At 47.3% G+C, this 26,781-nt stretch overlaps 1 protein-coding gene across 16 annotated transcripts in view; it reads right to left on the bottom strand.

Annotated features, from left to right (window-relative positions):
• Myo5b (myosin Vb) overlaps window positions 1-26,781 on the bottom strand; it is a 300,202-nt gene that overhangs the window by 82,088 nt on the left and 191,333 nt on the right. For all 16 annotated transcript variants that reach the window (XM_063277100.1, NM_017083.2, XM_063277099.1 and 13 more), the window contains 4 exons: window positions 22,736-22,817; window positions 22,171-22,311; window positions 13,449-13,571; window positions 12,447-12,530 (listed from right to left, as the gene is read on the bottom strand). In XM_063277100.1, coding sequence (XP_063133170.1) covers window positions 12,447-12,530; window positions 13,449-13,571; window positions 22,171-22,311; window positions 22,736-22,817 — 430 coding nt within the window. The remainder of the gene's footprint in view (window positions 1-12,446; window positions 12,531-13,448; window positions 13,572-22,170; window positions 22,312-22,735; window positions 22,818-26,781) is intronic.

Here is a 26,781-nt window from a genome sequence, read left to right as displayed (position 1 = left end):
TGATAATCAATCTTGATGGTGAATGTGCTTGGACACAACTTCAAGATTAATACAACATCTAGGTATGCAAGGATACCCATCACTTATGGCTAAGACTAACAGAGGAAAGAGTCCCTGCCCCTGAATGTAGGCAGCGCCATCCCCTAGGCTGGGGCCTGGATGGAATAAAAGGGAAGGAGGAAAAAGTTAATTTCATTCTATCATGATAGACTAATACCTCAAAGTCAGGAGCAAAAGGAAAGTTTTCTTCTACTCAGTTATTTTATTCAATGTTTTGTTTTTTCCATAAAGGCTTGACTAATGCACCAAGGGAGCCATTTTTTTTAAATACAGCAGCACAGAATCTTTTATCTCATATTAACCATACGAGTCAACAGAAGTTCACGAAGAAAGGACCTACCAGACCTTGCTTCATCCTTTGTTCCCACCCCCATGAAACACAGGGGTTGGCATAACAATGGTTACCAGGCAAAGGCTGAGCCCAGGCGAGAGTCCTGGTCACCAATACACAAGCAGAGCTTGCTTCCTTAAGGTTATTGTAATCTGAATCAAATATATAAAGGGCACCAGTGAGAATAGTCCTCCCACTGGTAATGTCCCCTGAACTCTAAGAGCGAAACCTAGGAGAAGAGGGGAAGCCTGTCCTCCAACAGCACCTTTGCATCAGGCTACAGGTCCCACACGACAGTGACGGCAGCTCATGTTCCGATCACATTCTGTAACACATGTCCCTGACCTTCCAGGTCTGCGGTCTCAGGTTAGCAGGGATTCATTAGGCACTTAGAGGAAGGGCACAGGCAGGCTGTCATGTCAACAGTTGAGGAAGTGACAATTCAGTGGCACACTCCATTAGTACTTCACATGTGTGTGTTGTGTCTTCAGTGTCTGTGCTCATTTCTTCTCCTGTTACTGTAATAAAATACCCTGACACGGCAACTCCACAAGAGAAACGTTCATCCTGGCTCACAGCTTAAGGGCTTAGTCCTTCATGGTGGGGAAGTCACCGTCAAAGTCAGTGGCAGGGGCCTGAAGTAGGTGGTCATATTACATTTACAGTCAGGAGGCAGAGTGACAAGTGCTGCAAATGAGGTAGAATCCTCCGTTCTATTCAGTCCAGGGTCCAAGCCTGTGAGCGTGGGTCTCCCCACCTCAATTAATCCAATCTCCATAATCCCTTGTAGCCTGCCCCAGAGGCTAACTTAAGATCACCGCTTGCCAGAATGCCTCAGAGCTTGTCTGTTTGGTAATTCTAGATCCTGTCAAGTTGAGAATCAATGTTAACCACAGCGCAGTCCTAGAAGCCTGTGAGAATTAGGCAATGTCTCTAGACTTTCCATTACAATCTGCAGGAGGCCCTAGGTCATCTCAACTCCTGGTCATCACAGACACCTGACCATCGGCCGCAATGTGATGCTGTATCCAAATAAAGCAGCAAGTGGCACGCTAGAGCTGTCCTCTGAACTTGGGTGTGGGAATCAGCTCGTTCAAAAGTGGCTGTACAGCCCTGACAGGTAACTACGCTGAGTGGTGGGAGCATACAACACAAGTCATCGACCATCCCATCCCCCACCCTCAACCATCCTCAGAGTCACATAAGACCACTGGCTGGAAGTCGGTGTACGTCCACTGCACTGGGGAAATCACACTGCTCAGCAAGCATTCCCTAATCCAGTGTGATGACCTCTGGCGTTCACTGCAGAGTAATGAAATGGTTACAAGTTCTGGAGAGTAAAGTACTAATTTTCACCAATCACTGGGCCTGGTCCTATGCGAGAACTTCTGAGGGGATCAGCACAAGCGTCCCCACCCGCAAAGACAAGATTGTGATAACTGATGTTCAAAACCAGTCCCCAAGGCTTGTCTCTCATAACAAGGATTTTAAACTAAAACACAGGATATAAAAAACCACATTAGCCTGAGGTAGTATAAGTTTACATTTTAAAGTCAATTTTAGGGTCAAGAGTACTCTAAACACATCTAAGTGTTTTACACTGCCAGCAACTGTAGGTTATAAGCAACAAAACTGCATACTCTGTGTGTGTGTGTGTATATGTGCGTGTGTGTGTTTGTATGTGTCTGTGTATGTGTATATATATGTCTGTGTGTGTGTATATATGTGTCTGTGTATGTGTGTGTATATATGTGTGTGTATGTGTGTGTATATGTGTCTCTGTGTGTATATGTGTGTATATATGTGTGTGTGTGTATATATGTGTCTGTGTGTGCATATGTGTCTGTGTGTGTGCGTGTGTGTATGTGTGTGTGTATGTGTATGTGTGTATGTGTGTGTATGCGTGTGTGTGTATGTGTATGTGTGTGGTGTGTGTGTGTATGTATATGTGTGTGTGTGTGTACGTGCATGTGTGTATGTCTGTGTGTATGTGTGTGGTATGTGTGTGTGTATGTGTATGTGTGTATGTGTATGTGTGTATGTGTGTGTATGTATATATGTGTGTATGTGTGTGTATGTGTGTGATGTGTGTGTATGTATATATGTGTGTGGTATGTGTGTATGTGTGTGTGTGTGTGTGTGTGTGTGTGTGTGTTTTGGAACCAGCATGCCTGCTTGCTCTTTCCTCACACTCTTCATTTCTTATAGAACTAGCCAGGGGAAGCTTTCAGGTTTTTGGCATTAGCGGTTTGCACGCTAATTCACTGGCCTAGGAAGTCTAAACACACTTTCTAATCCGGCCTGGGGGTAGACGTTGGGTTTGTGTAGCAGATGGGAGACCTTGGGTTTGATCACAGCAACACAAAAAATGAAATAAAATGAACGAATTAAAGTATAAACCGATAATGTAAAATCGAAGACCTTGTCTCCCGGGAGAAGCTCAAGAAGTCTTCTGGCTGCTTTGTGGCTGTAATAGCCTGGACAATAAATACTAGAGAATGGGACCAAATTCATGAGCAAAACACTCCCAAATCCTGGCCCAGGGCCTGGAAGGGATAATCTTATCCAAAATATGCAGAACCAAATATTTACAAAATAGGGAATAAAGAGACTCCAGTCTCTACTAAGGAAACCGGGGACAATATCGTCAAGAGGTTGGCTTTGGGGGCCCTCCAGTGACACGATTATAGTGGCTCTAAAGTTTTGGCTGCCAAAGGTGGCAATTCTGCCACTTTGCAGTGGCTTCTCTTCACATATGGCATTTCAAAATGATGAATATGATCTCCTTTTAGAGGAGAAAGGACCTAGCTGACTGAGAAATATATTTGTATTTCATTATCATAGTGGTGCTACTTTTCCTAGGTATTCAATTCTACAGGATATCAGAGAAATGAAATCAATCCGTCCTGATCCCCAGGTATTCAACCCGTGTTGTGGTAACCAGCTAGGGGCTGGTAACACAAAAGTGAATGACACACAAAGTCCTTCACACACTGCGGAGTTCACGGGTTGTCACAGAAGGCAAACACGTATCAATTACCTACAGGATTGAAAGTACAGTGACAAGAAGATGTCCTAAGGGAAATGAGAAAATAACGAAGCTGACCCAATCAGGCTCTGGGTGAGGACATCAGGGAGTGTTCTAGTTTGTTTTCTGCTGCTGTGACAAACATGACCAGAAGCAGTTCTTGGGGAAGGGTTTGATAGAGCATCAAGGGAAGCCAGGGCAGTAGCATGGGGGCGGGAACTGAAGGAAACAACACAGAAGAATGCTGTTTACTGGCTTGCCTCCTTCTGCTGGCTTGGCCTGTTTCTTTTATACAGTCCAGGTCTGCCTGACTAGGGATGCCCACGGGGCCATATTTGGGCAAGCGGGATGTGTGATGGGTAGAAAAACAGGTCGTGGGGGGAAGTTCCTGCAGAGTTGGAACGCAGAACATCCAGGGAACTATTAAAAACATAAAGCCAGTACGGGCACGCTGGACTCGAGAAGGAAACAAGAGGGAGCTTGAGGGATTTTTATTTTTAATCCCAACAGTAATACGGAAACATAAGGGAACAAAGCAGGTTGGAACCCGTATTTAGATTGTACTGGGCATGCCTGGACACATTCAAGCTGCCCCAGAACCATGTGGGCTAAATACCGACTGCATCTCATCCTACAAGCGAGGAAACCTGAGGCTGAGGGAACCAAGACCACAGAGCTAGTAAAGACCTGAAACCGGACAGCTGGAGAGTCTATTCATCAAATGCCACAGAGTGGCAGCTACCTAAGCTGCTCTGGAAATTATCATTGCCTGCAGCTAAGCTCTGAGGTAGCCAGGGAGGTGCTGTACCCATTAGGTGCTTATGGAGCCAACACCAACAGAGCCTCTAACCTTGCAGACTTGTTAGAAGCAGTACGACGTGATAGAAAGAGCTCTGAGCTGTGGTTAAAAGCCTCTGGGCTGTCATTTGCTGTGTGGCCCCTTTCCTTACCTTAGTTGGTTTGTAAGGCAAAGCCTGACACGGTCCCCTCTAAATCAGCGTCTGACCCGGACTCTCTGATCATCTCACCTCAACTGCCTTCCTAGCTATTGCTTACTGTGAGTTCAAGCCCCTCTGCTGCTGCTTCAGTTTCTCCTGCAGTTCATCCTGCCTCTTGCTATACACCACAGCCATCCTGGTGTCCACAGACACACACTGCCTTTCCCTATCCCACCCCCTGTCCCCAGGCCAGCCTCAGGGGACCTCACTGGGCCTTCTTCCATACTCCTGAAATGAAGAGACCATCTGGAGTCCTCCTTGTCAAACCCAGAGGGTTATAAGAAGTGTGAGTTCCCGTCCTCTCTGATGGCTTCCATCCTCTCTGATCCAGGCATTCTTCTATTGGGTGTCTTCTTTGAGCTGTGGCAGCTCCACTTCCTGTTCAACTTTGTTGCTTCTCAGTTCTCTAGTACTTTCCACTGACCAGCTTCTGGCCCCTCCCTCCTCGGTACTGCTGTCTGCCCAATCCCCAGATGAGTTCCCCAACACTCATCCCCTGCACAGACTCCTTCATGCCTGACACTTCTACTACTCTTCAACCCTGCCTCTCCAGTCTGGATCCCTTCCCCTCACCATGATCCCTATTTCCGACTATCTGTTCTGCACCTTCCTCTCTCTCCAATGCCAAGGAGGCACCAAACCCAACATGGCAGAGAGCACCCTCACATGCTCCCTTCAGAAACTGAGGGTAAGTACCATGCCCGGTCTCATTCAAGACTCAGGTTCTGTCGTAGTTCAATGCCTGAATCCTCCCTGTGTGAATCCAAATTCGTTTGCCTTCCTTCACCTCTTTTGTGAACCACAATTCAAATGGATTTCACCAACAGTCAGTTTCCTCTAAATCAGAAGCCTCTTGCTTAAGGGCTTGTGGGTGGCAGGAAACCGCCATGATTTGCTAAGCATGGTCAGAAGGGATTGCAGGCAGGGGACTGCCAATCCCAGGCCTCCTACGATTTTACCAGAGGGCCCAAGTGTATCTGAGCCAGGGTAGATCAGTGCTCAAGAACCTCTACAGGGAAATAATGGGTGGCCATGTTTTGGTAGTATTGTTGAGTGTTCCTAATCTGCAAAAATCATACTGTATGAGGGTTCTAATCAGCAGAAGTCATTAACAGCTTACGTGAAAAAGTTTTTAGGTCCTAGGGTTGGGAACAGATATCAAACATTTCAAGAAGATGTTTGAAATCAGACTGAAAAATAAGTATATTGCACTTTCAGACCCTTTTGCTTATGACAACTTACGAGATGCCAACTGTCTAAGAGATAATTCGAATCTACACTGGTACCGTTTTTTTTCCTGAAGGATCTGGATTTCGTTTTCAAAGCTATGTTTTAGTTGCAGGTCCCTGTATTGAGACTGAATCTAAGGAGAAGGAGAAGTAGGCTTCCTATGTGCAGGATTTTGTGACTCAGTGGTCAAACAGAAAGACCTAGGGTTGATCATGAGACTAAAAGGCTAAGAGGTGCCATTACAAAACCCTGGATTGCAGGCCACAGTGAAAGAGCAGAAAACACCCATTGAGACCTCTAATCACCCATCTACCGAGAGAAGGCCGGGATAGGTAAAAACTTGCCTTAGGAATTCCCTGAAAAGAAGTACACAGGGATGGACCCATGGCTCCAGCCACATATGAAGCAGAGGATGGCCTTGTTGGGCATCAGTGGGGGGAGAGGCCCTTGGTCCTGTCAAGGCTCGATGACGGGGAGGTGGGAGTGAGTGGTGGGTGGGTGGGGGAGCACGCTTATAGAAGCAGGTGGAGATAGCCGGTTTCTGAAGGGGAAACCGGGAAAGGGGATAACATTTGAAATGTAAATTAAAAAAAAAAAAAAAGAAGCAAATTTGAAGTCACAACAAAAATCACAGCCTGAGAAGGGACTCAAAGGACAAAATACCCACACTGTTGGGCAAGGTCAAGAAGAGACTCCACCTTTGCTGCCACTGCTGCTGAAGAGCTGGCTTCCTAAGCTGCCTGACCAGGGATGGAAATCCCATGGCTCACCCTAAGGCAGCCACCAAAAGATGTGCACCCAGGCATTTCTACCGATTGCTCCCTTCTAACTCCACAGCAGTCACAGTAACAAACCAAACACATCACTCGTCTTGTTTGCCATCATTTGTGTGAAATGTCCCCATAGGTATGGGCTTCTCTAACTTCTGCTATTCGAGCTCAGATAAAGAGTTTAAAGACCCGAGGCAAATCCTGTTTGCAAAAGGATTAAGAGCAGTATGAATATACCATTTAAAGGCTGCTTGACAGTTTAAGCAAATTTCAAATACAGCTGCCCGCACACTGTTTCCTTGGAAACCACACCTATTCACTGATGTTTATAAGAGCACAATGGAGATTTCCTTTCACACAGACCATGTGACGGGAAAAAGGACACAGTAGAACAACTTGATCAGAGGGCTCTTCCTCAGCACCCAACTGTAACAAGCCACACTTTCTCCTCGGCCAATTCTTTTTACCTTTGGTGGGGGGGGGTGAATCGTCAATATTTAAATAAAAAGGATTTTAAGTGGCCATTTAGTGGGCTTTTCGAGAAAGACTCAGGCCAGCCTTGGAAAAGGGAAGGGAGCACACCGTTTATCAACTGGAGATCCAGTCTGCTTATTCTCATGCACATTTTCCAACAGCCAGAGGACACTAACCACACCGAGGAACATGCATGTCAGAATGCACTGTCCCGGTGAACTACTATGGAATCTGACATTTAAAAATAATGAATTTTAACAAGCAAGTCGTGACCGTTGGCTTCAATGTCAACCTGCCACAAAGTTGCATCACCTGGGTAGGGAAACGGCTCAGAAACTCCTCTGACTACCTTGATTGATGTAGGCATATGTAACCCAAAGGCGGGCAGATGTACCCCAAATGTGGTGAGGTGCACCCCAAGTATGAGCAGGTGCACCCTAAACGTGGGCAGCGCCCTTCTGCTTACTTGGCCCTACTTCCGGTCACTGAGCTGATCTGTCCTGTCGGTACTGCTGATTCCTTCACTGATATTGGAACCAGGGTCCGTCATTGACCAAGATGTGGCAGGAGCCCTTCAGGGCTGTGGCCCCAGGCTGAGGCACCTGCCCTTGTGGACCGAGTGGCCTTTCTGGTGTTACAGTCACTGTGGGACTCTTCCAACCGCTGAGACACTGGCCTCAGAGGCTGATCATCTGCCAGGTTTTCAGCGTCTTGGGAATGAGAACTGTTATTAGTTTACAAATCCCTTATACATACATATCATGCACACGCACACGCATGCACATGCACGCGCATGCACACGCATGCACATGCGCACACTCTTTACTGGCCCTGCTTCAGAGGGCCTCATCACACAAACCTTTGTTCAGAGTGGAACACTGAGCTGCTTCTCTCCCAGGCCTGGTCTCTGGGGACCACCAGGCTTTGGACAGAGACCTCCTGAACCAATGTTTCTGAGGCCACTTCTCTGATGATGTGCAGTAGAGAGATGGTGACTCTTGTGTCCATCTAGATCCATGGACCGGGCTGCCTGGCTTACACTGACATAAAATTCCAACTTAATAGTTGACCCTCTGACGTGCACACAGCAGGTAAGAGGACATCTTTGGAGGAAAGGTTCTGTCCCTTTTAGAATCACTCCCGGTGGTGGTTTGAATATGCTCGGCCCAGAGAGTGGCACTATTAGGAAGTGTGGCCTTGCTAGAGTATGTGTGGCTCTGGTGGAGTAGGTGTGTCACTGTGGTAAGACCCTTCTCCTAGGTGCCTGGAAGTCAGTCTTCTAGCAGCCTTCAGATGAAGATGTAGAACTCTCAGCTCCTCCTGTACCATGCCTGCCTGGACACGGCCATGCTCCTGCCTTGATGATAATGGACTGAACTTTGGAACCTGCATGCCTGCCCCCAGTTAAATGTTGTCTCTATAGGCGTTGCTTTGGTCATGGTGTCTACTTCCACCAGTAAACCCTAAGATGCTCCCCAAGACTCCCTGTACTCTAAAACATTCCTTCTCATCGGCAGCAAAAGTTGGGAGGGAAAATTTGCCATCTTTAGTATTTAAAAGAAATGAATGTGTTAAAAAGCCCTTTAACTCATGAATGTTTTAATGAGCTCCCCCCACCCCAGTGTCCCAATTTATGGCTCTGTGACTGAGAAGGCAATCCTAAGGCTCCATCCTAAGTCCTCACAGGGTAACCAGCTTCCCTAATGCTCTCCTACCATTGCTTATGCCCCTCCCCAGTGTGACTTCTGCAAACGCCTCAGAATCACGGCAGGTGGGACTCCTCAATTTCACACCACTTAATCACTCTTAAACAAGCTGATAGTTTCTTACCAGGTAAGCCACACAAAGGATAAAAGCCAGTAGTCTCCTCACAAAAATAAAAGTACCTGAGGTAAAAATTATGGCTTTACACAATGATCTGAGAATTAGCTGAGTTTAGAGAGTAAAATTTTCCTTTTATCTCCGAGAAATAGGTTTTACATTATTAACTTTACGTCCTGGGGTCTTCAATGCATCTAGGTCTTTATTGTCCATTTTTGGCATGCATTTGAAATCTAAGCCCCAGAGGATGCTATTATAGTGAAAAGTTGTTTGTTTTTCTTTTTGTTTTTCACTCTTTTTGAGAGTGGCTTAGTAAACAAGGAGGTGTAAATCTTCACAGTGAGGGATGTGTCAGGCACCAGGGCACAAAGTCACTGGATTGGTAGAAGAAAAGGTAGTAGGGTTGGGATGAAACAGGGGAACCTGCCAACTTTCCAGAAACATAGCACAGAGGTTTCGCCCTGCAATTTAGTAACTCTACGACTGCTGTGCGTCCCACAGGGCTATCGATTTCATTCAAATAATAATAATAATAATAATAATAATAATAATAATAATAATAATAATAGCAGCAAAACACCAGGAGTTATTTAGAAAAGGAAAATGTGTGTGCACTCAGGTGGAGGGATAACCCAGGTACAGTGATATATGCAAAGTCAGAGGAGACTGGGCATGAGTACTGTGATCGTTTCCCCCTTAAAAAGACATGCCAGTGTGCTGTCAACGCAGACTCAGCATCCATCGGAAGATAGCTCACGGACTAGAGGGGGCTTGCATGTAACTCCGTGATATCGGATTTCTTCTGGCTACTTTTCAAATAAAAACCCAGTATGTTTCATCCAAACAGCATCATGTACAGAAAAGATCAGGACCACCATTCTCAACAATGCCTGCTTTGTAGGCCAAGTCTTGACTGATGTCTGGCAACTTGGATTTCGGGAGAGTTTTCAACATTTCCCTGACACGACTGACTCACTGTACAAACAATACCACTCATGGTGAACATACACTTTTCTCAGCCTGGGGAATTCAGTTCATGCATGACCAAACCAAGGGTACCTGTGTAACCACCCACTGGCCAACATTGTTAGATATCTATTTACACTGGCTTCTCTGGGGCAATGAGGCATACCCCTTGTGAGCTCACTGGGAGGACAGTCTAGGAGGCTTGCACCTGCTCTCTCAGACCTCGGCGTCTCCATGAACCTCGTCTTTGCTGAGCTTGTTTTGCACTCTTACTCTGTAATAACTGTGACCCTGAATAAACCACATTCAACTTCTGCAGGTCTCCCTAGCAAACTGCCAACCCTAAGCCCCTAACACACTGTTCTATAAAACCTCCTTCTTGACCTTCTTCACTCTCCTCCAATCACAATCACACACAGCCTTCTGCACTTTGTAGTCAAGACTGTCTTCTCCCCCAGACTAAGATTCTAGGGACTGTCTACATGTGTCTATACATTTTTCAAAGATTTATTTATTTATTATATATAAGTACACTGTAGCTGTCTTCAGACACACCAGAAGAGGGCATCAGATCCCATTACAGATGGCTGTGAGCCACCATGTGGTTGCTGGGATTTGAACTCAGGACCTCAGGAAGAGCAGTCGGTGCTCTTAACCGCTGAGCCGTCTCTCCAGCCCTCATATTTTTCTATATACATATTCAATGACGCTGCTAATATTAAGTGGTCAAAACTGCTCAGCCAATAAGAATACTTGCCCTGTCAGACAGATTTTTCTTATGAGTTTAGGTTATGACATCCCTGAATTCCTCAAATTTAGACATTAAAAAATTAAAACTGCAGAACTAAACTGTATTTAAGTAAATCAGGGATTTATCAAGATGAAAAGGCTTTCACGCTGGAAGGTCACCTCTTGGACTCCCAGGTAACGTGGGGAAGAGAAGTGCAGGAACCAGCGTCCCAGGCTCGCTTTTGTCAAAAATGGAAAAACTCCTGCGAACTGCCACAGACTTGAGATATAAGACCTTAACGAGACACTGAACTCTACGACAGTATTACGTTTATGCCCAACTGCTTGCCTCCGTGGTTACTTCCCTGACCTGGCTGTTCTGAGAGGACCGCAGTAGCTGCCGCTAACTCGGTCCCTCCCTATATCCCATGTTGGGCCCCTGAGGTAAAAGGGACGGATTTGAATCCGTGGGTCCGAGGCTACGGCTGTACTTTCTCCCACGGTTGCATTTCTCTCTGCTGCGTTCGCAATTCTGAAGCTTATCACAAAGGGATATTATTCTGTCATTTTCCCAGTGTTATCAGGGCCCTGCAGTGAGTTCGGTACCACATGGTCTCCTAAATCCTGCAGCGGCCTCTCCTCCTCTCGGGTCCCACTGAAAGGCCTGACAGCGCCATCTGCATCTGCATCAGCATCCAGAATACAGGTGCACTGGCCTCTCCTGGCTGTGTCCCCTCCCCCAGACTTCCTGTCCCTTCACCTTATCGAGGCCTCTCCCAGCTGCAGACTCCCTCCCTGAGTGTCTGTGCTCCCTTCATATATTTCAGAGCAGATCTGTTATCAGCTCGTCCAGGGACAGTAAGAGTGTAGCTTCGCTCATCTCTGAATGCCAATAGTGGGTCTGGGGTGGTGACTCACCGGCAAGTGCTTAACGAATGTGTTTGGCGAGGGTGCAGATGGCCATATTCCAAATGTGATCCAAAATAGATCCAGATGTCCTAGAAATCTCACCTTTTATTACTGTGATTACCTATTCTTGGCTGTCAACTCGGCTACATCTGAAATTAAATCTAACCGAAGCAGCTAGGCACACCACCTTCAAGGGATTTTTCTTGACTGGATCATTTGGGGGTGGAAGATCCACCTTCAATCTGGGCCACGCCTTCTGGTGGCAGCCAGTGTAGAGCGTGGAAGGCGGAAGCCTGCTTCCTTGGCCTGCTTGCCCTCACTCTCAATGGAAAGTCTATTTCCTCACTAGCGTTAGAGCCTACGTCTCTGAGATTCTGACACACACTGAAGTCCAGCTGAGACATCCAGAGTCATGGGCCAAACAAGTATTGGATCCTTGGACTTTCCCCTGGGAGACAGTCACTGGCAGATGAGTCAGACCAGAGCCTGTAAGCCATGGTTTAATAAAATACTGTAGATATTCCTCCTACCAGTCCGGCTTACAATTACATTCAGGTTCTGCCCTTCAGATGACTGAAGAGGGATGAAGGAGACACACACTAGGCTTATCGATGTTCAAATAGTCTTAGGTATGCAAGTAGGTGACAGAAGAGAGGGGACTTGAACATCAGGAGACCTTACACCACAACTTCCACCTATGTATGACTTGTCCTGGTTGTCAGCTGTCTTGCAGCTCCAATACCCTTCCATTCTGGGTGTCTTTCCTAGGAATAGAGAGATACCTTCCTGCTCTCTTCCCTCTCCCAGCAAACCCACAGTGGGGCTCACCACAGCATCCCCATCCCCACCTATCCGTTGGTGTATTCTAATTTTTCTTCATCTCATCATTTAGCCCCAGCTGCCCTAGAACTTGTTATGTAGATCAGGCTGGCCTTGAATTTGCAGTGATCCTCCTGCCTCTATCTACCTCCAGAGTGCTGGAATAGCAGGCACGCAAGACCACACCCAGTTCCCATGTTATTTGCTTTTTATGGTGCTGGGGATTGAACCCAGAGTCCTGTGCGAGTATTAGAACATGACTAAGTCAGTATTCCCCAGCTTTGCCAGCCCTATTCCCAGTGTTTGTTTACCTTGCTGGCTTTCAGGATGTTGATCTGTTCTTCATATACCGTGTCCCTGTTTTTCTCCAGAAAACCATCTGAAAGGTATTCCACCTGGGGCGGAGGCAATGAAAGAAAATAGTCAGTGCTTCATGGGCTCCGGCAGCCTCTAAGGTAGCTTTATCTCATTCACGGTATTTTCTGGAAGAGCTAAGAGCACATGGGTCACGTATATACATATTTTCTGACTAAGATCCACCTCTGTCACTCCTCACTCCACTCCTCCTGAGATCAGCCAGCTGGGATTCCCAGTGAGGATTCTCATCACAGTCACAGCCGATGTCCACGGTGCTTTGACAGCCATAGTTTCAACACATTTTCACTGTCTCAGCTCAGTCTCTGTGTCACCCTGTGAGCCAGGTATTAGGTTTATACACGTCCCAGAGATAAGGAACCGAGGCAAATTTGATAGAGAGATTTATGCAGAGGACACTGAGTGTTCATTCATTCGGCAGAAGAAAGTGCTGTATTAAAAGGGAAATCCCATGAGAGAAGGCTTTTTCAGGGCTCTGTGAAAGCATTTTCTCCACCATGGCCCAGATGCATTGAATCAGGATATGCAATTACATGCACATTACCACCTGAGAATTCAACACAAATCCATTTAGAGCCATTCGGAGTCTACACCCATCACTGGGATCAGTGTGGGATACTCCAGAAGGAATCCAAACAATGTCAGTACTGTGTTTACACTTTCTCCTCCCTCTTCTCAGGCTCAAGGACAGCAGCCTTCCATTACTACCTGCTGTGCATGTGAAAGGCGACTGCCACAGTGCAGGCTCTGCTTGGGCCTAGTCCTTGATACCAGAGGTGAGCCAAGGGGAGGGTGGGGAAGAAATCTTCAGAGAAGAACCTACCTTCAACCTCAGGTTACCGGAACTCACAAAATCAACTTCCTTAGCCTAGAAAATCTTTATTCTATGTACTGTGGGTCTGAGGTGGCTGTCCCGGGTCAGCAAAGGGGACAGTTACCTTGTCTGCAAAGTGGATGACAATGAAGGCCGTGTTGGACATGCGTGGTTTCTGGAAGTGTTGACTGTTGGAGTGCCGTTCATAGAGTTTCTGAGCCCAGTTCTGATCAGTTCCTTTGGGGACCTGGAGAAGCACGAGACCCGAGAGAGTGTCTTGTGAAGCAGGAGAAGGCAGTGAAGCATCCTGGGAAAGGGCTGGAGCCTGGCTTCCACTCTCCAGCCAGGACTCGAACTGGACAGTGATGAGAACCCCCTCAGCCATGAACTCTTAAGCTCCTGCTATGGAAGGTCACTGACTGGCTGTGTGTGGGCTGACATCCACGGGAGGGCACTGAGCCTCAAAGAACAAGTTAGCCAGAAGAAAATGGAAGTTCAGGCAAAGGATGAAGATGGATACCAAAGGCTGTAGGGCAGAATCCCTGTCTGAAGACGCTGCTGTCCCCTCCAGCACCATGCTCTTGCTCACCCAGATTTGGCCTAATTCGCCCATATCCCTTCCCCAGCTCATCCGTACTACTGCCCTGGCTCAGCTGCCCTTCCCTCTGAAGCCTTTCCCGGCCATTTCTGGTCTCGTGTCTCTCTTCTTTGGGATCCCGAACAACTGAATATACACACAGGCATATTATTACAACTCCCCATCGGCTTTTAGATTCAGCCACTACGTAGCATGACTCCATAGAGTCAGACGACTGTCTCAGCTGCTCCCGGCCTTCATGAGAGAAGTTTCTCTTTGCAGCAGGCGGTGGCTAATGGAGTCACGAGTGGTCCAAGTGTGGGGACTACATGACAGTGCAGTGTGCAGACTTAAGTAAGACATCCGTGTTACACACAAACATGGGGCTGGGGGTGTGCACGCTCAGGAAACATCCTGGAGGAGAGGCTGGACATATGCGAGTGCCAGAACTCTTGGGGTTGTGCCATGAGACAGTGATTGGTGTGACATAGCTCCGTAGCCATGAGCTCACTGGAGCTGTGCTGACCCACACGAGAGAGGACCCATTATCACGTAAGGGGAGGGACTCATAAGGCTCCACCACTCACTGAGGGGTGATGATTGAACCCTTTATCACACATGGGAGAGGGACTCATAAGACTCCGTCTCTCAGTAGAGTGGATAGTTAGGTGCTAGGCTGGAAGGACTCATTTTCTTCAGTGGTGTAGCCACCGAAAAACTGCCCATATTTCAGTAAAATAGCACCACCCCTCACACGTGCACACTCCTACCCAAAGGCCCTGAGGTAGGTGAGCGCTTGTTGGAAGAAGAGTTTCAGAGGCGGGGGGTAGGGGTGGGTGCGGGGGACGATAGAGTAATAGTGTAGTGGGGAAAAATGTAACACAGTCATCGTGCCTGCTATGGAAACAGCCAGTGATGACAGTGACGTAGCCAGAGAGACGTCCCTCATGCTGTTATCCTGACACCCACTGACAGACCTCAGTTTCCGTAACTCACTGACTCTCCTTCATGACTTTACACTGTACCCTCAGATCCAAGCGAGGTTGGAAGTGACCCTTGCTGCGTCCATGTAAAAAGGGCTTTTCTCAGTAAGTAAGATATGCTCCAAAAAGGAAAATGCTTACAGATGTGGGAACGAACTTCTTAGGTCCTTTGTAAGCAAACGGATTTTTTTTTCCCTCAAGATTCAATTTGGCGTTAACTAGCGCTGAATTCCCTGTGCCATGTGGTATAGGCGATTCAAAGAAAGAAACCTCTTTCCTGAAGGAGGCTATTAATTGTGTTGGACAGACAATAAAATATATTTAATTCAGCACTTTCTATATATACTCTGTTATACTTGTCTCCGAGAGTTCTGTTTTAGAACTACCAGGTGTGGGTGAAGGAGGAGTCAGCACAGTGGGGTTCATCAGGACCAGGGCCCGGGAGCAAGAAGGACCTCCAGGGACCCAACTGGGTCAGACAGAACTACAAAGAGAAGCTCGGCTAAGCAAATGCTGTATAGTCTGCTAGCAACCCTCGGCCATGCACTGGACTTCAGTGAGAAAACCCTATGATCCTGTACGGTCAATAATTGAGACAGGCGGGCAGGAACAATCAGAAGACACCCATGATCGGGGTCATGAGTACACATATTTCCTGACTAAGATCCACTTCTGTCACTCCTCACTCCACTCCAACCGAGATCAGTCAACTGGGATTCCCAGTGAGGATTCTCATCACAGCCACAGCCAATGTCCACGGTGCTTATGACGGTCACAGTTTCAACACATTTTTCACTGTCTCAGCTCAGTCTCGGTGTCACCCTGTGAGCCAGGTGTCACCCTGTGAGCCAGGTGTCACCCTGTGAGCCAGGTATTATATTTATACACATCCCAGAGGTAAAGAATCGAGGCAAGGAGGTCAGATAAAGACACAAAGCTTGGAAGCTGCAGGCCTGGGGTCTAAGGCAAGGAAGGCTGGCTCTGGGACACGTGTTCCTTCATCTTCTGCCTTTTGACCTGGCAATAGAGTCTAAGGCAACCTTGAGCACAGGATCGGGTGAAAAGGCAGTTTTCTCAAAAATAAAAAAAATATTTTCACATATATAAATTTTAATCAGGCACAGGGGAAAGAGAATCCCGTACTTGAGCACAGCCTGGATTATAGCTATCTTTAGCTCTAGAGTGTGTGTGTGTGTGTGTGTGTGTGTGTGTGTGTGTGTGTGCAAATCCTTTGAAAGGAGTCCACACATGGCTGCACGCAGGATTCCTCACACCCCTCTTGATGCAGAGTGGAGAACACTGGATGGTCTAGTTCATCCCTCAGAGTCCTAAACCCGAGGGCCTGTGGTGCTGGCTGTCACTTCTCAGGAAGTCCCAACCCATCCAGAATAGGCAAGTGTATGGAGACAGGGGAGGTGACAGGCAGAGGCACCTCTCCATTCACTGCAGGGGAGTGAGAACGCTCTGGGAGTGATGTCTGCAGTGCTGAGCTCCCTCAAAGCCACTCTGCTGTATACTTCAGATGCTCACACTGTGTACGCTACATCTCAACAAAGCTAACACACTTTACTCTTTACGATTAAGATAAATATATTTTTTTAAAAAAGAGACTGTGTTGGGGAACGGCAACCTCTCTCTAATGTCCTTGAATAAGGATTATTTCACCACAAACATTGTTCTTGCTTGGGACATCACTTGGGCTAAGAAGTTGACAGCTAATGGCTCTGTGAGCAATTATTCAACCCTGCTTTTTTTTCCCCTATCCCACCCTGGGCACTGCTACAATGACAACTTTCTTGGTCACTTATATGCTATCTTGCTCCACTCTATACTTCTGTGCCTTGCCATCTGTCCCCCAAAAACTAACAAGTCATCCTTGTACCAAAGCATCCCCAGACCCCAGTCCTAAAGAAGTGCTATGGCGGGGCTGGGGATTTAGCTCAGCGCAAGGCCCTGGGTTCGGTCCCCAGCTCCGAAAAAAAGAACCAAAAAAAAAAAAAAAAAAAAGAAGTGCTATGGCCACCACTGCCTCCTCCTCTCTGTTTTCTTTTTCTTATGTTTTTGTTGTTGTTGTTGTTTTTTGTTTTTGTTTTGTTTTTTAGACAAGGTAGCTCTGGTTGGCCTAAAACTCTGTGTGGAACAGGTCAGTCTTGAATAGACTCTGCTTCCCGAGTGTTGAGATTAAAGGAGTGTGCCACTGTGTCCAGCCCTGTAGAATATTTCTGTCCCCTCAGTGTCACAGAGCCCAGCTGGGCCCGGGACTCTGTAGTCCCATAGTTTTCTAGGGAGTGGTGACTTCTTGTACATCTGACTACACTGCAGGGCTACTTGGGCACCAGTTCAGCAAACACCCATGTAATCAGAACGCCGTCCCATCTGGTCATGCTCTGTCCTCCACTTCCCTCGCCGGGGATGTTAGATCTCCTGCATCAGTTCACCCTCACTTTGCCACACCCTGTGGATCTGACTTAGAGTGACGGTTGCTGCCAAGGACAGACCAAGTTTCCCTCTGAGAATCTCTCCTGTGGGCTCAGACTCTGCTCCTAGCTGGAAGCAGGGTGCTGACCGGGCAGTCTTGGACCTCGGCAAACACACCTGTGCCTATATTACTTTCCTTCCTCTACACAGAAGCTACTCCCGTGCCCATGCTCTACCAGCCTTGAGCCTGCAGAGGCCTCTTTCTCTCCTTCACAGATAGTCTAGGTTGCCAGGCAGAAAGTTAAAAACTGCTGTAGGGGATGGCTAGAGTTTCCTCACCAGAAAAGACCTGGTCATGCACATGAGTCTGGTACTCAGCGTAACCCTCCACCCCACACTCTATCCTCCCAACTTAAAAAGACAAAAAGGAATTCCTGCTTGAATATTGTGAGCCTCTGTATCCTACTCACGCTGCTTTAGGAAGGTGATCTTCTCCCAGGGAGGAGGGCTACCCTCCCGGCCAGCATCCCACACACTCCTATCTCCTCATCTCTATGGTGATTACAATCTCCCCAAACAGCCTTCAAATACTTTACTCTTTATGATTTAGATAAAGTAATTTTTTTTTAAAAAAGAGACTGTGTTGGGGAATGACAACCTCTCTCTAATGTCCTTGAATAAGGATGATTTCACCACAAACATTGTTCTTGCTTGCGATACCACCTGGGCCAAGAAGTTGACAGCTAAGTCAACAGTGTTTTTTCCCCATTGTTTACTATTCCTGTCTGCCCAAACTGGGCTCCCTCCAGCTCAGCTTCCTGAGACCTTAGGAAAAAAGGAAGTTATGGATAAAGGAACCTCTGAAAGCTGGCTGCCCAGGTCGGGGAACAGGAGGGCAAAGGCTCCAAGGTCATTGGCCAGTGTCAGCATAACCATGACTGGGTAAATCAGGCAAATGAGTGCATTTGCTCAGCTCTCCTCAGGATCCATGAAAGGAAAGATGCAAGCTGCCCAGGACAGGCCTCCCCTCTTCCATTCATGCCACACTTTGTGGGCTTCAAACACCATCTCTCCAGCTTCGGGCAACGTGTATATCCTAGAAAGTAAACGGTCACCACAGAGAAGTACACACCTATCACATCCTATCAACAAGACTACCTTGTCCCCTAAAGAAGCAAGGAACAGACACGCACAACAGCAGAGTACAGAAAATGCTCAGTCTTAACACAGCTTAGGAGCGGGTGGGCTGGCATGTGATCTCATGCCCGCCCCTACCCCAAGACAGTCTTCTAGTGGACTGGGGACAGTAGAAGCTTGTCACTTCGTCTGACTGCAGATGCTCGGGCTTTCTGCCCCTTGAAGGAACCAAAGGAGTTTAACGACGTGTCTCCTCCCCGATTCCCACTAGCTCCTGGCCTCCCTCACAATGGAGGATGACTGAGAAGAGTCCTTTCAAAGTCATATCTACACTTCCCAAGGAAAAGCAGCGGCTGTGGGCTGCTTCCTTCAAAATCTTCAAGACCGTGATTCCCCACTGGCTGCTTCGCACCAGTTGCTTGGTCCTCCTTTGGCTTTGCGTGTTCTCGCACGGAGGTCACAGAACTCAATTCTTCAGGGCCCCTTCATTATTCTTTCTCAGAGGATACGAGACAAGGAGGTAGTAAAGGACATAGCTGAGGTGGCTCCCACAGGCAGCACAGGGGTGCCCGGTTGCCCAGGTGCCATCACCAGCACAGAGATCCCTCAGTTCTCTTAGGACCATGGTATGGTGACTCCCAGAAGAGTCTATAACAATTGTTCTTAACCTGTGGGTTGCGAATCCTTTTGGAGGTCACCTATCAGATATTTACATTATGATTCATAATCGTAGCAAAATTATTAACAGTCATGAAGTAGCCACAAAAATCATTTTATGTTTGGGGGTCACCTCAACATCAGGAACTGTATTAAAGGGTCACAGCATTAGGAACCCCTACTTTTGACATACTGATGTGCCATTTCCAAACAGCAAAGTGTGTCCCATTAAAGGGCTCATTTGGGTGGTTTTGACAAATGCAGTAGTATCTGTTGCCTTAGAGCCCACAGCTGCTAGACTCTGCTTCAGACTATGCACGTACTCCTGACGTCCAGAACAATGTTGCTGCACAGAACCTTTCACACTGCAGACTTTTTCCTCTTATTCCTTAACTGAGTGAGCACCTGGCCTCCTTTGTTATACCTGTGACCCAGCACTGCCTATGTCCCCACTAGGTTGATAAGCGGGCAATTCTGACTTTTAGCAAACCTTCCTTTCCAAGGAGTGGTGAGACCCCATGTGGAAATACCACAGCCACACAGCTCAGTATCTGAAGCACCTCTTTCCTTATTACTGTTTGAGTATCACTCCCACTGCCCCGAGCTTATGCACCTCTCTGCCTGCTGTGGGACTCTTGATTCCAAACACAGGCTGTGCCTACATAGCTCTCCGGGACCTGCCCCCCCCCTCCCCAGTGCCTCTGGTGACCCCTGCAAACACTGTCCTGTTGTTCTGGAGGACTTTGATCTCAAAACTCAGCCTAAGGTATACATGGATCACATTTTATATCTCACAGATTGTGGCAACTGAGGTTGAAACAATTTTATTTTTATATCGTTTCTCATAGGTAGACTCTAAGCAGAATACCCCAGGAATGTGTACCCACAAATGAAGAGAAAGCAGGGGGACCTAGGACCACTTCCTGGACTAGAGCAGGAACCCTGGGGGGGTGATCCTGGCAACTGCTGAACATGGTTTGCTTGTCTGTGTTCTCCACTACCCTTGCCTTGCCATATGCTGGCAATGCTGCCCTTGAAGCCTCCAGTTCCCCACCCAGCACTAATCTGGGGGTCCCTCAGGAGCTTGTGTCTCACTCTTGAACCCATGCTGGACATCCTGGTACTGTGTGTGATGGTTTCAGACAACCGGAGAAGCCCATAGGCAGCCATGTTTACTGGGGCAACTCATTGCAAATTACCACATAGCCGCTCAAATCACAGAACAGGCGGTCCCGAGGCACTGAGGTGTTATTGTGACAGGCTGTGAGTAATGGGATATGAAAGGCTACCTGCTCTGGGAGTTCCTGGTTTGTGATGCATTAATTCTTCACAGAGCCGGAAAGAACCATCCTCTATGGTGGGGGGTGGGGACTTTCATCCCCCAACCCTCTCAGAAGCAGAGTGAGGAGTTGCAGTTGGACTAGATCCTGCTACCCCGGCCCCGCTCTCCCGAGGCCTGAGCTGGACTCAGAACCTGGGGCTGCCTTTTGCATAGGAGCATGCAGCTGGTGGAGGTTACTGATAGGACTCAAGTCCGGTTGGGTTTTCACCCAGGAAATCTAGGAGGGAGCTACCAGAAGAAGGCAAACACAAGGGCCTGGGTTTTGACTTTGGCCAATGGCAATCACTCCAGGAGCAGATGTCCCACCTTGAGCACAACTTCTCATGTTGGGTTAGCCTAGACAAGCCACGGACACCTGTAATCCTCTCTCCCAGGCTCTGACTTTGATGACGAAGCCAATGTCTTCACAGAGATGCTGAAACCATTTAGAGAGCCTGGTGTGGTGGTATATGCTGGTAGGTCAGCACTGGGGAGGATGAGGCAGGAGGATGATCATTAGTCAGAGGCCGGTCTGAGCTACAGAGTTCTAGGCCATTCTGGGCTACGGAGTGAGACTTCTACCTTCCAATTTTTCTCTGCCTCCCAAAATATTAAGAAATCTGAATGTGCCAGCTACAGGATTTGGTATATTTTCTACTTTTCCCCTTCAGACAGGGTTTCTTTCTGTGCAGCCCTGGATATCCTGGAACTCACTTTGTAAACCAGGCTGGCCTCTAGCTCAGAGATCTGCCTGCCTCTGCATCTCAAGTAGAATTAAAGACGTGTACTAGAATTAAAGACGTGTACCACTACTGCCAGACAGACTTATTTTCTACTTTTTTACAGGGATGGGAGAGGTTCTTTGGTTGAGACGGGATCTCAGTAAATAGCATAGGCTAGTTTTGAACTGTGTTTTCAGTCTAGGTTAGCCTCACACTTGAGTAATTTGCTTACTTCAGCACCCTGAGTGCTGGGACTATTGAGTGTGCACCAGGCAATGCTTCCGGAACACCCACCCTTCTGGAAAGGAAACTCCTCTTCTTCCATAAACACCCAGCCACACTCAGTGATCTTCCAGCCAATTATGGGGAAACTGGAATCAAAGCAAGTGGCTCTTCTCTTTCTAGATCAAGCCATATGAATTCTACACCTTCTGACGCAGGCTTCTATCACTGCAGGGGTGGAGGTGGGGGTACACACTCACCTCACTAATCAGCCAAAGGTCCAGGAGGGGTTGCCAATATCAAATTCTGTCTCCAGCCATTCGTAGTGCAGGAAACCAAGGACATTGGAGAACTAAAGTTGGATCACCCTACATCCTACCTTCTAGGTGCTCTCCTGCTATTGGCACGATTCTCTCTTATACCAGAAACATCCAGAAGATTCAGGAGGAGGGGAAGATCTGTCTCTCACTATCCCATGGATGTCTACCACTCACAGTCATCTGAAGACCTCCCCGCGGCTCCTGAGTCCTTCCTCTCTGGTAGAATACCTATCTAGATGTTAGCCACATCTTTGGCATCTAAGTCCTGTGAGACCAAATGCCTACCACCAACATAGCCCCTGCTTTCTGCCAAGAGAGGCAGACATTGACTAGGGTAACAGGATCTGCCGGTTACATTCAACGGGTTCTCTTTTAGCTAGCATGGTGAATGCCGACGCTTTGATATTTCACTGGTTCCTTGCATCACACAGAAGCCTTCTGCTAAGACCTAGGCCCAAGCCGCTCAATGAGCACAGGGAGCTGTATTACCTTACACTCCTCATCCAACAGGTCCAGGATACCCAGCTTGGCTTCTATGAGGTCTATGCACGGTTGGTTATCATAGAAGTCAATCAAGGTCCACGGGATCTGCTCCTTCATATACTCTTCTTGCTCCAGCTTGAACACATGCTAAGACAAAGCAAAAGGCCAAGGTGAGTGCGCTGTGAACAGCGCCTGAGAGCTACCTCCCCTATGCTCTTATCAAATTCTGTCATGAGTGGAAATGGCAAAGCGCAGGTAGGTGACTTCCTGTTCCTGTTTAATTCCAGTCTTGGAGTAGTAGACTCCTACATGTGTTGCTGGACTCTAGACAGTAAAGGAATTGTGCATCCGGCCTTCAGTTCCCTAGATGCTCTGAAAGCTCAGTTCAGAGAGAAGTGGGTCAAAGTCAAGGGACATTTATTTGCTTCTCAGGAGCTTCATCAAGAAGCAAAGGGAAGGGAAGGGCAGAGCAGAATCACACCAATCTCAGAAGAGAAGTGGCCCTGGGTGTCACTCCAAGGGGGACAGTGAGGTCCTGACGCCAGCAACCCAGGTCATACCCTGAGCCTACCGAGTTGAACTGTTGCTGGAGCTTTTCGTTGGCATAGTTGATACAAAACTGCTCGAAGCTATTAATCTCGAAGGTCTCAAACCTGCAGAGGGAGAGAGGTGAAGCCACAGGTAAGATACGCCACCCATGAAGTACTCCATGGCTGCCCCCCTCCCTTATACAAGCACTGAGCTGCCAGGTTCTGCCCTGTGCACAGACTTCCACTGCAAATATCAATGCTGGGAATCTTGGAAAATTAGAAACAGCAGCATTAGGAGCTTTCTTTTCAACTGATAAAGAACTGAGAGTAGGGAATTACAGGGAGCACAGACAACTCGGTCAGCCATGATTCTGTGCATACCGGCAGGTCTTTTCTTGGTGATTTTTAAAGAAAACCAAACTTATATTTTGCCTCCTGTTTTTATCGGCTAACTTTCCAATCTAAAAACACTACCATGATATTCTTCAAAGGTAGCCATTTTAGTCTGTATGGGGCTGTGGGCTGAGACCTGGGAATTGCTGGGTTTCTGGGTTGGGGGCAGACAGAGGACGGACAGGTCTGTTGCTACGTCTCAAACCTAGGGCATTATTTCTCCGATTCTCAGAAACTCAGGAGCTGACACATAGATGTATTAACTCACTAATCCCCAGTGAAGGGCATTTGGTTCTTTATCGAATGCTGCCATCAGTATTGTGACAATTTTATATATCTCTTCAACTTCATGACTCTTTCCTAAGGATATTTATCCAAGGAGATTTACCATGTCAAAAAGCTCTTTTTTTTTTTTTTTTTGATGTGTGGGTATCGTATGTGATGTGCATGTATGTGCAGGTGTTTATGGAGTAACATTCATCTGTGTGTATGCGGAAGAGGCCAGAAGAGGATGGTAGGTGTTTGCTCAACCTCTCTCTACCTTATTGTATTAAGAATTCTCCCTCTGAACCTGGAACTCGTGTTGGTGGCCAGTAAGTTCCAACAGCCTCTCTGCTTCCACCCCAATAACGCTGATGTTTCAGTCGCTCATATAGCTATGCCCTGATTTTTATGAGTGCTGGGGATTTGAACTCAGGGCCTGCTGCTTGCACAATAAACATTCTTTTTTTTTTTTTTTCTTTTTTTCTGGAGCCGAGGACTGAACCCAGAGCCTTGCGCTTGCTAGGCAAGCACTCTACCACTGAGCTAAATCCCCAACCCCCACAATAAACATTCTTACCCACGGAAGCATCTCCCCAGTCCCCAGAGCACTGTTTTACGAAAGACAGAAGCAGGCACAGCACCAGAAAGGTAGAAGTAGGTTGCTATTTCTCGACCTGTGCCTTGCCATGAATGAGAGAGTGTCATCCTAACACCAGTCAATAGTGCTATTTTATTACATAATTTCTACTGGGTTGAGCTCATCCATACCAGTTTGTTTCAATACTTTGATGCATTTTTACAAATGTCATACATAACGTATCACAGAGATCCAGATAAACATTTTTCGGAAAGAGTTCTTTTGTAAACACATAAAACTTCAGTGTTTTATTTAGCTCTACACCATCCCCGCACCTCACTAGGAGTATTACCATAGTCTGCTGTTGAAAAATGTCTGGTATGATTTAAAGCCCACTCCACAAGATGGAAGTCATGCCTTGTACCACTAACCAAGTCATAAACTAGTGGCTGTCTAGGTTATAAGCCCGAGGAGAAAACCCAACACTACGGATGCTGCTAAATGGACAAAGTAATAAACGGTTTCCTCAGGGTCTTATCTCTACCCATGGACTAGGAAGCCTCTCAACCCCCACTAGAGGAGGTTCTTTTTTTCCAACAATTAATAGTGGCCTAAACCTGACCAACATAAAACAAGACTCTGGAATTCCGCTCTTTGTTCTCTTCTCTTCCCTGCTCTTCCTCTCTTCCCTGTCCTTTCTCTCTACCTCCACCTCTTCCCTCCACGTGCTCATGGCCGGCCTTTCCTCTCCTCTCCTCTTCTTCTCTCATTAAACCTCTCCACGTGGAAAAAAAAAAAAAAAAAAAAAAAGACTCTGGAATTCCCAGCTCTAACTGGAACAGCTACGTCACATGCTCTACCCCTCAAGACTAAGGAATTCATCTCAGAAGAGACCGTGGGAAGGACTGTAAGAGCCAGAAAGGCTGGGCAGTTTTTGCTGCTCATGTGAGCCACTGCACACGTGAGCTCACTCTTGAGGGCTTGCACAGAACCTGTGCAGCAGTGATTCCCAACCATCCTGATGCTGGGACCCTTTAGTGCAGTTCCTCACGCCGTGGTGATCCCTTGATCATAACATTATATCGGTTGCTACTTCATAAATGTACTTTTGCTACTGTTATGAATCATAATTCTTGCCATGATGCTGATGGACTGAACCTCTGACACTGTAAGCCAGCCCCAATTAAATATTTTCTAAGAGTTACCTTGGTCACGGTGTCCTTTCATAGCAATGAACCCAAACTGATACAGCCCTCAAAGGAGTCATAACCTAGAGGTTGAGAACCGCTGCTGTACAGGCTCATACAGGCTCAAGCCAACACAAAGGGGGAGGGGCTTATAAAGCTCCACCCCTAGCCAAGAAGTTATTGGCAACTGGTTGCTGTTAGAAGACAGCAAGTCAGTTTTCTTTAGGGATGTGAACCCTGAGAGGCCACCATGCTCCGATATAAAACTCTGTACCCAATCATGGACAGGTGGAGTCAGTGAGGTTGGGAAGGGAAAGAGGTGGGGAGAGTAGGGGAGGAAACTGGAGGGAGGCAAAAGAGATGGATATGATCTAAGAGATGGATGTATGTATTATATTCATGCGTGAAATTCTCAAACTTTTAAAAAAAATATCTGATTACTTGGTGTAAAAATATCTTTGAACTGCTTTGATAATCAACAGAATTCAACATTTCTCTTCTGAATCATTTATACTCTGTGAACTGTCTAAGAAGCTCTGTAACTTTGTTAGGTTTTAGTCCCCCAAAATGGACTCATGTGAAAGGTTTATACTTTAGAATGCAATACTGCAGTATTGTTCAACACATGTACTCACAGTGTGGCTGGAGGATGGGCTCAGGAAGGGAAGCCTACAGAGAGGAGGGCAGGGAAGAGACTTGGTGCAGCAAGAGGAGGAGCAGGGAAGCCTATTGAGGGGAGGGGAAGAAAAGGGAGGGGAGGGGAAGAGAAGGGAGGGGAGGGGAAGAGAAAAGGGAGAGGAGAGAAGGAGAGGAAGGGAGGGGAGGAGAAGGGAGGAGGGAATCAAGGGAGAAGAGGGGAAGGAGGGAAGGGGAGGGGAGGAGAAGGGAGGAAGAAGGAGGGGGGAGGAGGGAGGAGAGGAGGAGGGAGGGGAGAAACATCATTAGGGCCTGATGATACATGTTGGTGGCATATTACAGAAATATTCCCAAACACTAAGGAAGGCTGGGACAAGAGGACTGCAAGTGACCCACAGGACGTTCAGGGGAAGCAACTGAACTACAGTGGTGGTGGGGAAGGTCTAAATGTGAGTCAGGCATGATGATGTGTACACAAATGCATACATATGTGTGTATATACATACTTATACATATGTATGTGTATGCGTGTAGATATATGAAAGGGACAATTTTACCAAATTAGAAAAACAAGACTCAAACGACTGGACAGAAGTGGAGTTGATCTCCATGCAAGTGAGTAGCATTGTAAGCTCCAGCTGTTTTGCCTCAGATGAGTGGGGCCCATTTGCACCCAGGGCAGCACTGGGCCTGATGGTTAGCTGGAATCAGAAGGGAGGTGGAAACTTTCCTTTACACATCAAGCTCAAAGACTGCAGTGCAGTGGCCCTGTTCATCAGCACTGTCCTTGTCACAGTTCCTACGGCTGCGATGAAACGTCATGACCAAGAACAAGTTGGGGAGGAAAGGGTTTATTGGGCTTTACACTTACACATCACTGTCCATCATTGAAGGAAATCAGGACAGGAGCTCACACAGGGCAGGAACCTGGAGGGAGGAGCTGGTGCAGAGGTCATGGAGGAATGTTGCTTACTGGCTTGCTTGCTCTCCATGGCTTGTTCAGCCTGCTTTCTTATAGAACCTAGGACCA

The sequence above is a fragment of the Rattus norvegicus genome, chromosome 18 (assembly GCF_036323735.1).
Source record: "Rattus norvegicus strain BN/NHsdMcwi chromosome 18, GRCr8, whole genome shotgun sequence".
NCBI classification, from domain to species: Eukaryota; Metazoa; Chordata; class Mammalia; order Rodentia; family Muridae; genus Rattus; species Rattus norvegicus.
The sequence above is the reverse complement of the archived record's forward strand: the minus strand, read 5'-3'. Positions and strand labels throughout refer to the sequence as shown.